This window comes from Enhydra lutris, unplaced genomic scaffold (genome assembly GCF_002288905.1).
Source record: "Enhydra lutris kenyoni isolate GAN:26980312 unplaced genomic scaffold, ASM228890v2 scaffoldscaffold6, whole genome shotgun sequence".
In the NCBI taxonomy this organism is placed as follows: domain Eukaryota; kingdom Metazoa; phylum Chordata; class Mammalia; order Carnivora; family Mustelidae; genus Enhydra; species Enhydra lutris.
Window position 1 is genome coordinate 13,563,330 of NW_019154090.1, and position 13,185 is coordinate 13,576,514.

A 13,185-nucleotide genomic window follows, 5' to 3' on the forward strand; every position below is an offset into this window, starting at 1 on the left:
CCATGATCTCAATGCATTTGGTAATGCATAAGTTACTGAATTAAACATTTTGAATATGTTTTCTTAAATAAATATGTAAATATTCATAAAAATCGCATCTTATGGAAACATTCCTATGGGCTCAGATGAACTTGGCGTTCTGTAAATTCGAAGCATCTTTCTGCCCCAGCCTCCGCACTGTGATTTGCATGTTTGCCTCAACTCCAGCTTCCCCTGCTCTGAATTGCTGAGCAACCTGGCTTCCCCACGTGGGCAGGTCTCCCTCTCCTGCTGTGCAAACCTACAATCCTCTCCCCTTCCCGCCCCAGCACACCCCCAGATGACTGTGCGAGTGAGAGACGGGTATTCGGTGACAGATGTGCCTTCTACAGGTGGTGGGACTTTTGAACACAGGCTTTTATCTTTTGTGGGTGGGTATTGTATAGAAATTTTCATCCCAAGAGACCTGGGCAGGGAAACCTAGAAAATGAGTACATTATATATGGAACGACCCCCTTCCTCCTTCCCAACCTGCACCCTTCCCTTCTGCCTTTTACTCCGGGTGGCAATGCTGTACACCTCACTGGAAATCCTGATGGCTTGTGACAAGGTGGGGCTTTCAAGCTCCTTCCTTCTTCTGGGCCTGGGTGGGACTATGTCCAGGACGGGGACGCTCAGTGCTTTGGGCGCGGAGCAGAGGCAAGGACTTGCCAGGAGCGGAGAGCTTCTCTTTCTGTCCGGTGCTGCTGCTGTGGCCCAAGGCTGTGTCCCTGGAGGTCACGAGGACCAGGAGGCCTGCCTGCAGTTGTCATCATCTGCAAACTAGGAAGTGGGCCCGACGGGACGACCCTGTGGGCAGTGCCAGCCCCAGTGCGACATCGCTCTTCAAGTCGTAGGTGACAACCTAGACCTCAGTACAGCCCAGGACGGCTCTCGGTGATCCCCCCCAGAGGCCCGCTTCACTACTTTCTGAATGCGGCTGTACCTGACACCTTTCTCTGGATGGTAGTCAGAGCCAGAGAGACCCGCTGAGGGTGGAGATGCGGGAGGCCAGGCCCCTGAGCTCTCCATGCAGCGGAGGTTCAACCCCGCCCCCAGCCGTGCGGGTGCCGCTGCTGCGTACAGGCGCGACGCTCCGGCCAGCTGCAGGACCATGGTACCACAGTTTGCCAGAGGGGCAGACAGTGGGTGGACTGTGGTCACGAGTCCCTGCGTGATGCCAGAGTGTTACAGAGTCTGGCAGTGGGAGTAGTGGGAGCACAATCTAGGGGGAGGTCATACTCCTCATGGTTACCCCAACACCAACATGGGGCCACCGGCACAAGGGGCAGGTGACCCTCAGACTGCACTCGTCAAGTGAGCCCCCAGCATCTTCAGGGTGCCGGAAACATTATATTCAGAAGCTGCAGTGGCCCACACTCCTACTGGTGGGGTCTAGAGCCTGGACTTGCACTGACCACAGCTTCTTGTTCTCAACCTTGTTAGTGCCACTGAACTTGCCATGATGGATGAGGCTGAGGTCAACGGGGCATCAACCATATCCATGTTGCCAGAGGTGAGACCTGCCCTAGTGACCTGACCCAAGGTAGCCGATCTCCAAGTCTCACCACGTGTCTTGGGGGATGTGGTTGACACATAAAACGGGACAGCTAGCTCTCAAGGAGGGGAGGGAGACAGAGCCTCCTCCATTTAATTCTGAATTTAAAACTCTTAAGTCTCCTCTTCCTCCCCAGCTTCCCATGGGTAAAGGGAGAAGGATTAGCTAAACAGATGGCCGCGGCCTCTGGAATGAGCCCATTCATTCATTCATTCATTCATTCACTCATTCACTTATTCGTTGCCTACTTGCTCCAGGCATGTGCTAGGAACTGGGTTATAACAATGAGCTAAAGCGGTCCAGAAGTGCCTAAGTGGGGAAGATGGATGGCAAACAAAGGATTATGTAAATAAGTGCTTAATTATAACGAGAACAAGTGCAAAGGAAGAAAGTGGATGGTACAGAGCAGTGCACCTGGTGCCTTACCCTGCACAGGACTCCCTGGGGACCTTGTGAAAATGCAGACTCCCAGCCTGCAGGCCAAGAAAGATCCCAGGTGAAAACAGTACAGAGGTTCCTCAAAAAATTAAAGCTAGAACTACCCTATGACCCAGCAATTGCACTAGTAGGTATTCATCCAAAGGATGCAAACGTGGTGACCCGAAGGGGCACGTGCACCCCAATGTTTATAGCAGTAATGTCCACAATAGCCAAACTATGGAAAAAGCCGAGATGTCTATCAACAGATGAGTAGATAAAGAAGATGTGCGGTAGATATACAATGGAATATTACGCAGCCATCAAAAAACGAAATCTTACCATTTGCACTGACATGGATGGAACTAGACAGTATAATGTTAAGCAAAGTAAGTCAATCAGAGAAAGACAAACACCAGATGACTTCACTCATATGTGGAATTTAAGAAACAAAACAGATGAGCATAAGGGAAGGGAAGGAAAAATAAGATGAAAACAGAGGAGACAAACTATAAGAGACCCTTAACTCTAGGAAACAAACTGGGGGTTGCTGGAGGGGAGGTGGGGGGGATGGGGTTACCGGGGTATGGGCATTGAGGAAGACACTTGATAGGAATGAGCACTGGGTGTTATATGCAACTGAAGAATCACTAAATTCTACCCCTGAAACTAATACTACACTAGATGTTAACTAACTTGAATTTAAGTGAAATCCTGAAAGGGAAAAAAAAAAAGAAAAGAAAAGAAAAAAGAAAGCTCCCTGGTAAGACTGACACAGGAGGCCAGGAAACCACACTTCTGAGCTTCGAGAAAGAGTATGGGCTACAGGCTAAGAAAACCCCTGTGAATCATTAAAAAGTATCCCAATTTCAGGTTCAGAAAAAGAAATCTCCCTTCTAGAAGTCACAAACTCAAATGCATACAGGTCCCAGAAGACAATATAGACGAGCAAGTTGTAAGATCTGGTTTTTAAAATAAGACAAACAGGGGCACCTGGGTGGCTCAGTGGGTTAAAGCCTCTGCCTTCGGCTCAGGTCATGATCTCAGGGTCCTGGCATTGAGCCCCGCATTGGGCTCTCTGCTCAGCGGGGAGCCTGCTTCCCTCTCTCTCTCTCTGCCTGCCTCTCTGCCTACTTGTGATCTCTGTCAAATAAATAAATAAAATCTTAAAAAAAATAAAATAAGGCAAATAAAGCTAGGTCTACGTGTGTGAATGCACACTTGTGCGTGACTGTGTGTACACGTGACTGTGTGAAGAAACTTGTGCAGGGGCCTTCATACTTTGTTCCTTCATCTGGGCCTTCATGCACCTGCTGTGGGTGGGCCAGATCTACAACCCAAATCTCTCTAATTTGTCAATTTAAAGTTCTTCCCTAAAATAGCACACGGGCTTAAGGGATCGGTCCCAAATTCAAATCCTGCGGCTGCAGCAAAATAACCACGTGACTTTGTGCCTGTCCCTTCCTCTCTCTAAGCCTTGGTTTCCACATCCACAAGATGGGACCACACCTCACAACTGCAGAGCTGCCGCCAGCCTTGCAAAGGCAGGTACCTACCAAGGGCTCCCCGGGCAGAAGCTCGCATTAGCTTCCCGTTCTCCCCGGGCCCTTGCTTAAGCCACTTGAATCCATGAGCCCAATATGAATGTTCACCCTTTTTACCTCTCACTGGGAGGATTAAGAAGCTAATGATTCTGAAAGCAGTAGCCACTACTATGTTGCCTAATTTGACCCCAGGGGCCTGCTTCTATGATCCCCACAGGACGGGACTGTTTCTAGTGCAAGATGTCTTGAGGCAGGTCTTTGCTATGAAAGATGCAAGTCTACTAACCACGTCAGCTCATCTCGTCTGTATGGGTGGTTTAAAGTGCTCTCGGGCCAGGGACAAGGACAGCAGGAGAGAGCACTGTGTTAGGGGTCCAGAAGCACTAACCCCAGTTTTGACTCTCATTGAGTGGCTATGTGACAGTGAACAAGGCATCTGTCCCTTGGAGGGGTGTTCCTGAGGACTGCAAGGAACAAGGCCAGGACATCCCAGAGTGCGAGGATTTGAGAGGGTACGTAGATACACACTCTTCTATTTAAACCATCACTGATTCTTTTTTAAGATTTTATTTATTTGACAGAGAGAGATCACAAGTAGGCAGAGAGACAGGCAGAGAGAGGGGGAAGCATGCTTCCCGCTAAGCAGAGAGCCCGATGTGGGGCTCGATCCCAGGACCCGGAGATCATGACCTGAGCCCAAGGCAGAGGCTTTAACTCACTGAGCCACCCAGGCGCCCATAAACCGACACTGATTTATCTAAATGCATATATTAGAACTACAGCAAGACTATCAAAGGCAATACTTTTCATTTCTAGAACAGGTGTTAAGTCATCCTTTTAAAATGAATGTACTGGGGAACCTGGGTGGCTCAGTGGATTAAAGCCTCTGCCTTCGGCTCAGGTCACGATCCCAGGGTCCTGGGATGGAGCCCCGAATCGAGCTCTCTGCTCGGCAGGGAGCCTGCTTCTTCCTCTCTCTCTCTCTCTGCCTGCCTCTCTGCCTACTTGTGATCTCTCTGTCAAATAAATAGAATCTTAAAAAATAAATAAATAAAATGAAGGTACTGAAAGGGAATTGTTGGTTTTTTTTTTAAAGATTTTATTTATTTGACAGACAGAGATCACAAGTAGGCAGAGAGGCAGGCAGAGAGAGAGGAGGGGAAGCAGGCTCCCTGCTGAGCAGAGAGCCCGATGTGGGGCTCGAACCCAGGACCCTGGGATCATGACCTGAGCCGAAAGCAGAGGCTTTAACCCACTGAGCCACCAGGCGCCCCCTGAAAGGGAATTGTTTTAAAGAAAAATCAGTAAGCCAGCAACAGGAGAGGTGGTACCCACATACCGCAGAGAGTGGCTGGAGAAGGTGGGGAGTCCCGGAGACATTGCCAGGGGCGAGAGCTCTTCACGTAGGGAAGGCGCTCAATAATTAATAATCGCCTGTGTCCTTTCTCATAAAGAGGGGATTGGCAATCTCCTTCATAGTACACCCCCAGAGTGGGATTTCTGTTCTGTTCGGGTAGAGGTTGTTCTGGGTGCTGAGGCCCCCAGGAAGCCAGCTGGGGAAGGCGATGGGGCGGGAGAGTGGAAGCTGATCTGCGTCTCCCCAGGTGAGGACTCGGGCAGAAGTCTGGGCGGCTCCACCTGGCTTGGATGAGATGGGAACTGAAAATCAGACCCTGTCATGCCCAGCATGGAGGAGGAACAGGAGGTCTGAGAGTAGACAGCCCAGCTTGTCCTGTGGGCACAGTCTTACCTCTCAGAGGAAACCCTTGATGAGATGATAACATTGGCCTCTGCAAAATGTATCTCTCTCTCTCTTTTTTTTTATATCAGCATTTTATTTTTTACAAGATTTTTATTTATTTATTTGACAGAGATAGTGCACAAGTAGGGGGAGAAGCAGGCAGAGGAAGAGAGAGAAGCAGGCTCCTCACTGAGCCGTGAGCCCAATGCAGGACTCGATCCCAGGACCCCGGAATCATGACCTGAGCTGAAGGAAGCTGCTTAACCCATTGAGTCACCCAAGCACCCCCATACCTACATTTTAAACAAAAAAGTTTTCTTTATTCAGTTTTGCTTTCTCAGTTCTGTAACATTTTTTCCTCTCCTTCCAGAAGACAGGATACAATTCAAATCCAATTTTCCCTTGAAGGGTAATGAATGATAGCTAATATTTCTCAAGCAGTTACTATAAGGCAGACACTGTGCTAAGGACGGCATGAGACTTATCTCTATTGTTGTCCATAATAGCTCAATGAGAAAGTTATTATCTGTATTTTACAGATATGGAAATAAGGCAGGGGAAATTAAGGAAACTTTATTAAGGATTCAAAGCTAAATCACCTCGTTATCTGTGATCCTCAAGACCATCCTGTATTCATTCATTCATTCACCCAGCCAGCCAGCCATCTCCCCACTCACCCACACATCTATCCTCCATCCATCCATCCATCCATCCTCCCATCCTTGATCCATTCATCCACCCACGCATTCATCCATCCTCCATCCATCCACATCCATTCTCCTCCCTTCCATCCATCCTCCAGCCATCCATGATCCTTCCCCCATCCATGTATCCACCCTCCACTGATCCATATCCACGCTCCACCCATCTACCCTCCTCCATCCATCCAACCATCATCCATCCATCCATCCATCCATCCATCCATCTATCCATCCATCCATCCTCCATCTATCCATCCATCAATCCATCTATCCATCCTCCATCCATCCATCTTCTATCCATCCATCCATCCATCCTCTATCCATCTATTTTTTATTCTTCCATCCATTATCTATCTACCTATCCACCCATTAACAATTTTTAAGGCTCTACCATGAGTCATAGACTGAGCTGTGTGTTAATCAGGGACAATAATTTAAATACATATCTAGGAATAAAAAACTGTCCTTGTCCTGGAGAAATTCACCATCTAAAACAACTGTTCTCAATCCTGGTACACAATAAACTCATCTGGAGAGCTTTAGAAAAATCCCATTGCATGGGTTATACTTCTGACCAATTAAATCAGATTCTCTGGGTGTGGGATCTGGACATGAGTCTTTTTAAAAACTTTTTTAAACTTCCCAGGAGATTCCGGTGTGCAGTCAGATTTGAAAACAGTGCAAAAGCCTTGTTCTCAGGGTGTGGTTTTTGGGCCAGCACTATCAGTATTACCTGGAACTTGTCAGAAACACAAATTTTTGGGCCCTAGACCAAACCTTTACTGAATCAGCAATGCTAGGAGTGGAGTCCTGCCATGTGCGTGCTAAGAAAACTTGCAAAGTAATTCTGATGCACAACCAAGCTAACTCCTCGCTCCTAAGAGTGTCTGGTGAAGCCCAGCAGAGCATAGACATCGCCAGGGGGTCTGTTAGAAATGCGGACTCTTAGGGTCTGCAATTTAACAAAGTCCCCGACTGAGTCTATGCACATTAAAGAGGGAGAGACACGGAGCTAACCTCCACTGAGTGCTTTCTGCAAGGCTTTAGCATAATCACTGGAAAGCCCTTCTAACCACTGGCCCGCCTGCAGGTCACCCTACCACATCCCTGCTTTACTTCCTCATAGAAACCACCACCATCTGAAATCCCATATTGGTTTAAGAATTCAGTACCTGTCTCTTCCACCAGAAGAGAAGCTCTGGGAGGGGGACTCGTCGGTCTCATCCACCTTTATATCCCCACCACCCGCACCAGGTGCTGACTCACGGCAGGCATTCTGGAACAATTTACCAAACACATGCAGCCAGCATATCTTCATTATCCAGGTGAGGACACAGGCTGGCGGAGAATAGGAATTTGGTCAAGGTCACACGGGGGGCAAGTGACAGAGCTGGGATACACACTGAGCTCGGGCTGAGCCCAAAGCCTGTAGGATGTGGGGTGCAGTGACCACGGGGAGAGGCTGAAAGTGCCTCTGGGAGCAGAGTGACCTGCAAAGGCCCTGAAGGCAGGCAGTGGGGGTGGGGGGTTCCCCAGGGCCTCGTGCCCAGCAGGTGCATCAAACAAACTGTTGACCGCATGGCTGCAGAAACGAAGGAATGAACGAGAAGCTACCAACCAACCAGAGGGGCTCGGGAGGTTTTTGCGATGAGGCTGAGGGGGAGTCTGTAAGACCAGGGAGGGGAGACCTTGACATCATCCCTCCACCTCTCAGCCTCTTGCCTAGAGAAGCAGGACACATGTTCAAACAGCAGCACACATGACGATACTCCTAGCGTTGTCTATAAGAGCAAAAAATTACAGATAACCTCATGTTCCTCCCCAGGGGGCGGCTTCATGAACTGGGCACCGCCATTCTTTGGTGTGTCATTCGGTCAAACAAAAAAGAGGTAAATCATTACTTAATGGGTCCTGAGTAAGCAGAGCAAGTTATAACAAATATGTATTATATAAGCGATAGATTTGTATTTGATTTTTTTCCAGCGATACTGTAATTTCTATGGTAAACATACATGTTTAAATATATAAAAATATACACACCTAAGTCACATAAACACATGTTGATACAGATATGACTGCTTACAGAACTGCCTTGACAGACACACAAAACAGGTCACGGTGGTTACTTCCGGGGAAGGGAAGAGACACCGATCTCGGGTAGATGTGACCCAGTGTTTCAAGTCTTTGTAAGGACTGTGTGTTTGTGTATTGGCTGGTGAGCAGAAACCAACATGTCACAGAGAAACAGAGGAAAAGGAAGGGCTCTCGCAGGGGTACAGGGTGGCGAGGACTGTGAGGTGTGAAGGTGCACGGGTCCGACAGAGGGGAGCACTCACGGTCATGGGCTCTGGCTTCTGTCCTCCCTCATTTGGAGGATTTCTGAAGCACCTACGAGGCGTCACACACTGTTCTCAGCAGGGGGGACACACAGGTGACTGAGGTGGGCCATGCCTGCCTTCTGAGAACTGACATTCGGGCCGAGGACACAAAACACAACAGGCGAACAAACACGTGCCTTCTGACAAAGAAGGATGATGAAGAAAAGGAAACAGGACACAGAAAAATGTGGGTGCGGGTTCTGTCGGCTCTGCCCTCAAATCCGGTCCTGAATCTGCCCCTTCTCCCTACCCAGGTCCAAGGCACTGGCGCCTCTCACCTGGGTTACTGCAATGCCTCCCTCGCTGGTCTGTGGGCTCCCCGTGGGTCCCCACACCCAGTCATTCTCACGTATGGCCTGAGGGGTCCTGTCAATACACAGATCAGCGGTCTCTCCTCTGTGCCAAACCCTCCCAGAGCTCCCATCTCACTCATGGTAGGAGCCAAGGTCCTTCCTGTGGCTCTCAAGGTCTGAACCTGGCCACTGTCCGTACCTCCTCTCCCCCACGGCCCCTGGCTCACTGGGCTCCAGCCATGCCGCCTCCTTACCACTCTCAGGCACTCTGGAGACGAGGCTGCCCCAGAGCCTTTGCACTTGTAGTTCCCTCTGCATCCGAGGCTCTCCTTCCTCGTTGACAGGAACACCCTCCTTCATCTCCTTAAGGTCTTTACTCAAGTGTTATCTTCCCAGGGACATTCCCCACACCCCTGCATTCCCCATCCTCCTCCCCAGCTTCCCCCCTGCCTCCCCCATCCACAACATGTGTCACTGCCTGCCATGCTCTGTATTTTGCTTATTTACTGTTATTATCAGCCTCTGGCCTGCAAGCCCCTTGGGCCAGACTCCAGGAAGGCAGGGGCCTTTGTATGCTGACTTCCTAGTGCTTAAAACAAAACTGGGCAGGCGGCTGAAGAAACACCTGTTGCAAGAGTGAATGAACCGTTAATTCTGATAGGAGGAGGAAAAGACCTCTCTGATGAGCCCTGAAGGCTGAGGGATGGCCCCACAGATGGGGAGACTGGTCCAGGCCAAGGGGACAGCCAGTGCCAAGGCCCCGAGGGCAGCATCACGCTTTTGATTTACAGCAAAAGAAACAAGGCCAAGGCTAGGTCTGCTGAGCAAAGGGGATGGGGAGGAGCCAAGTCGGAGAGGCTGGTGGCGACAGACAAGGCGAGCCTGGTGGCCGAAAGGAAGGAAATTAGATCGTTTTCTATGCTTTTTAAGAAAAGCTTAGTCCTTTCCATGTTTTAACAATTTCATCCTCACATGGTCCGTGGAACAATTACTCCCCTTTAACAGAGGAGGCAAAGAAATTCCAAAGAGGCTGGGTGACCACGCTGGTGGTGGTGGTGGGGGGGGCGGCCCAGGCGGTAAGAGGCAGCATGAATGCAGTGGGAGCCACCGGGGGATTTCTGGGTTTCAGATTCCTTCCAGAACACCCTGAATGGAGGCCCCCTGGCTTGTGCCCCCCCCTTGGGCCCTCCCTGGATCTGGGCCCCTGCAGTCAATAATGACTCTGTCACAGAAGGGCCCAGAAGGCCAGGCTGGAAGGGCAGGTGATGAACCTGGCAACCTGGCACTAGAGGCCACAGCCAGGGCAGAATGTTCCCTGCAGAGCCCAGGAGCGCATCGCCCATCTCAAGAGAAAGAAAAGTGTGTGTGTGCACGTGCACACGTGTAACCTGACCCTATTGGCTCTGCCTGCTCTGAATTTGGGAGCATCTGCTCCAGGGCAGCTGGAAAGGGTGAGGACAGGAGAGAGACAGTCTGTGGGTGCTACCACTGTGGGGGACAAATAATCTGGGGTCTGAGGACTCTTCAGGGCTTGGGAGAAAGTGAGTCTGAGGTTTAGAAGTGGGGACTTTGGGGGCGCCTGGGTGGCTCAGTGGGTTAAGCCTCTGCCTTCGGCTCAGACATGATCCCAGGGTGCTGGGATCGAGCCCCGCATCGGGCTCCCTGCTCAGTGGGGAGCCTGCTTCCTCCTCTCTGCCTGCCTCTCTGCCTACTTGTGATCTCTCTCTCTGTCCAATAAATAAACAGAATCTTTAAAAAAAAAAAAAAAAAAAGAAGTGGGGACTTTGGAGCCGGAGTGCCTTGGTTTGTTTCCTGACCCTGCCACTGGTTGTGTGTCTTTGGGCCACTTACTTTATATTTAATTCTCCTGTGCCTCAACTTACGCATCGGTAAGATGGGCTCATAGCCTCATAGAGGTGTAATAACTCAGTGATAAACATGATAGTGTACTGATTAGGAGAAGAGATTTCAGGGTTAGACGGCTTAGGTTCAAATTCTGGCAGTCACTGAACTGTGTCATCTCAATCAAGCGACCTCATGATCTCTTGACCTCTCTGTGCCTCAGTTCCCTCATTGGTAACACAAAGCTTAACCACAGGGGGTGTGGGGATTCAGTGAGCTAGACATCCATGCCTGGTACACAGCAAGGGCCATGTGTTTCCTCCGCCGGGGCAGAGGAGGAGGAGGGTTAATCTGCAGTCACGCTGCTTTTCACGGTGCCTGCACTAAGTACATGCTCACAAAAATTAAGGACGAGGGGCGCCTGGGTGGCTCAGAGGGTTAAAGCTTCTGCTTTCGGCTCAGGTCATGATCCCAGGGTCCTGGGATCAAGCCCCGCATCGGGCTCTCTGCTCAGCAGGGAGCCTGCTTCTTCCTCTCTCTCTGCCTGCCTCTCTGCCTACTTGTGATCTCTGTCTGTCAAATAAATAAATAAAATCTTTAAAAAAAAAAAAAAATTAAGGACGAAGGAAGTGGCTGGGACTCATCTCAGGGACAGCTGCTCCCCTGCTCCCACTAGTGGCAGCCAGGTGGGAATGTAGACCCCGCGTCTCTAAAGCATTCAGCATATCAAAAGCAAGTAGAAATTCAGATTTTTATGTGAACGCTCCTGGTTTTTACAAGTTCACTTTTATTTAAAGTGGAGTGTAAACCAAACAAAGGCATTTCAGGAGGACCAGATTTGGCTGTGAGCTGCTGGTTTTTCACCCTAGTTTTACAGTCCCTGTGGTGATCTGGCTCCGAAACGAATGACCATGCAGTGCTACGTTTAACTCTGGTACCACATGTCCTGGTACCAACCCTGGCCGGCAGCAGTAAGCATGCTATGAAGTGGGTCGTGACTATACCCCCATTTGACAGGTGAGAAAATGGAGGCTCAGAAAGGTGAAACAATTTGCTGGAGGCCATCTGGCTGGGAAGCAGTGGGTCCGGGGTTTAGCCTTGGATCCTCCTCACCCAGCAGCCTCCTCCTTCTCCTCCTCCTAGCTCTCCCAGCTCTAAAATAAAGCCCTAGGTTGAAGAGTGCCTCTACTAGGAAAGAAGAGAATAAGGGCTTAATAAACTGTCTCCAACTCTCAAAGAGCCCAGGCGGGGTCAACATGGACACTCCAAAGTGCCAAGAAGAATGAGGGTGTGTTCTCCAGCATGTGATTTGGTCGGGGGGTGGGGGAAATCCCAGACCCTCCTGGTGGTCTTTGAGTGGGCTTGTCCCAGCTTCATTACCAGCACGCAAGGGAAATGTCATTGTCCTGGTGACAGCAAGGATTACTCCCTGGAGGCCTGGAGTTGCTTAAGAGCAAATTCCTGGCGATGCTGTATTTGACTAGACACAAGTCTCTGGTTTTCCATGATGGTAACGTAGCACTTCTGTCCCTTGAACCGTCATCAAACACAGACAGGGAGGGAGAGACAGCCCGGGATCTCAGGACACCAGCGTCAAATCCCAAAGCTGGCCACGTAAAGGGTTAAGTCCAATGGTTAAACATAATAGCTTAATGCCTTCTGCTACCTCCCAGCTCTCCCAGGAGGGCTGACAGATCCCAAACAGGGCAAACAATAGCTGGAATTGTTCTAGTGAAAACTAGTTCGGCTGCATCACTTGCCAATAATTTTTTAAACAGCTTAACTCTCCTCTGCTTCCTTGACTCTAACCCAACCCAAAAGCAAAAGGCAGATGAGTTCTTGTCCCAGCGTCAAACCTTTGTAAACAAATTGCCCGCCAGGATGCGTGATGGCAGGACGGTGCTGGGGGACAGACTCGGAGCTGGAGCCCTGACCCTGCGGGACACACCCAGGGCCGGGCCCTGGAACACACCCGAAACTGCCTATCGTCCCAGGAGGTGTCAGCATTTCTTGGCACAGGAAGTTTGGGACACTAACGAGCACATTTGCCCCTCTAATGACTAGACAGGACAGCATTGTTAGCAACGCATGCCAAAGTTCGGGTCCAGAGGCAACAATCCCAACGGCGAGAGGAGAGATTGTCATAATGACGGTACTTGGGAAAGGACACGTGTAGAAGGCTGTTGGTCCCTTAACTAAATTCCGCGGGGCGAGTGCGACCACCACAGGCCCACCAACACTCACACCGGGAGGCCTACCTTCTACGTCACTCAGAGTCCAGACATCGGTATCCACACAGTTAAGCTTCACTTTACCAGGACGATCGCGGTTTACAGTGAGGCTGGGTGAGATCACCAGTTCTAGCATTTCCTTGTACCTGGAAGAAAACAAGGGAAATATAATTTATTCATTAATTATGCATGCTTACTAATGATTCCTATTTCTTTCCCTAAGAGTATAAATATTAAAGCTGATTACCTAAACCCGGCTGTCTTATAAATTCTACATAATAAAAATTCACTAAACTTTTCATCAAAGGGAAATGAGGAATTAAAATGAAGTACTTGCTCCCCTCCGGAGAATACACCCACTTGATTAAAACTTTCCCCTCCTTCATATGGTATTTTGCCATTAGAAAAATTGTATTCCGGTCTCTTTTAAATGGCATCTGAATGAGCTGGAGAGAGCGAGGG

General features: G+C 49.7%; 1 protein-coding gene across 2 annotated transcripts in view; it reads right to left on the reverse strand.

Moving 5' to 3' along the window:
- Positions 1-12,874, reverse strand: part of LOC111141593 (EYA transcriptional coactivator and phosphatase 2) — a 188,151-nt gene extending 175,277 nt beyond the window's left edge. The window contains exon 1 of one of the 2 annotated variants that reach the window (XM_022494259.1): positions 12,751-12,874. In XM_022494259.1, the coding sequence (XP_022349967.1) occupies positions 12,751-12,859 (109 nt within the window). In that variant the 5' untranslated portion in view covers positions 12,860-12,874. The remainder of the gene's footprint in view (positions 1-12,750) is intronic. The other variant, XM_022494258.1, reaches the window with a different exon arrangement.
- Between the last annotated feature and the right edge of the window lie 311 nt (positions 12,875-13,185).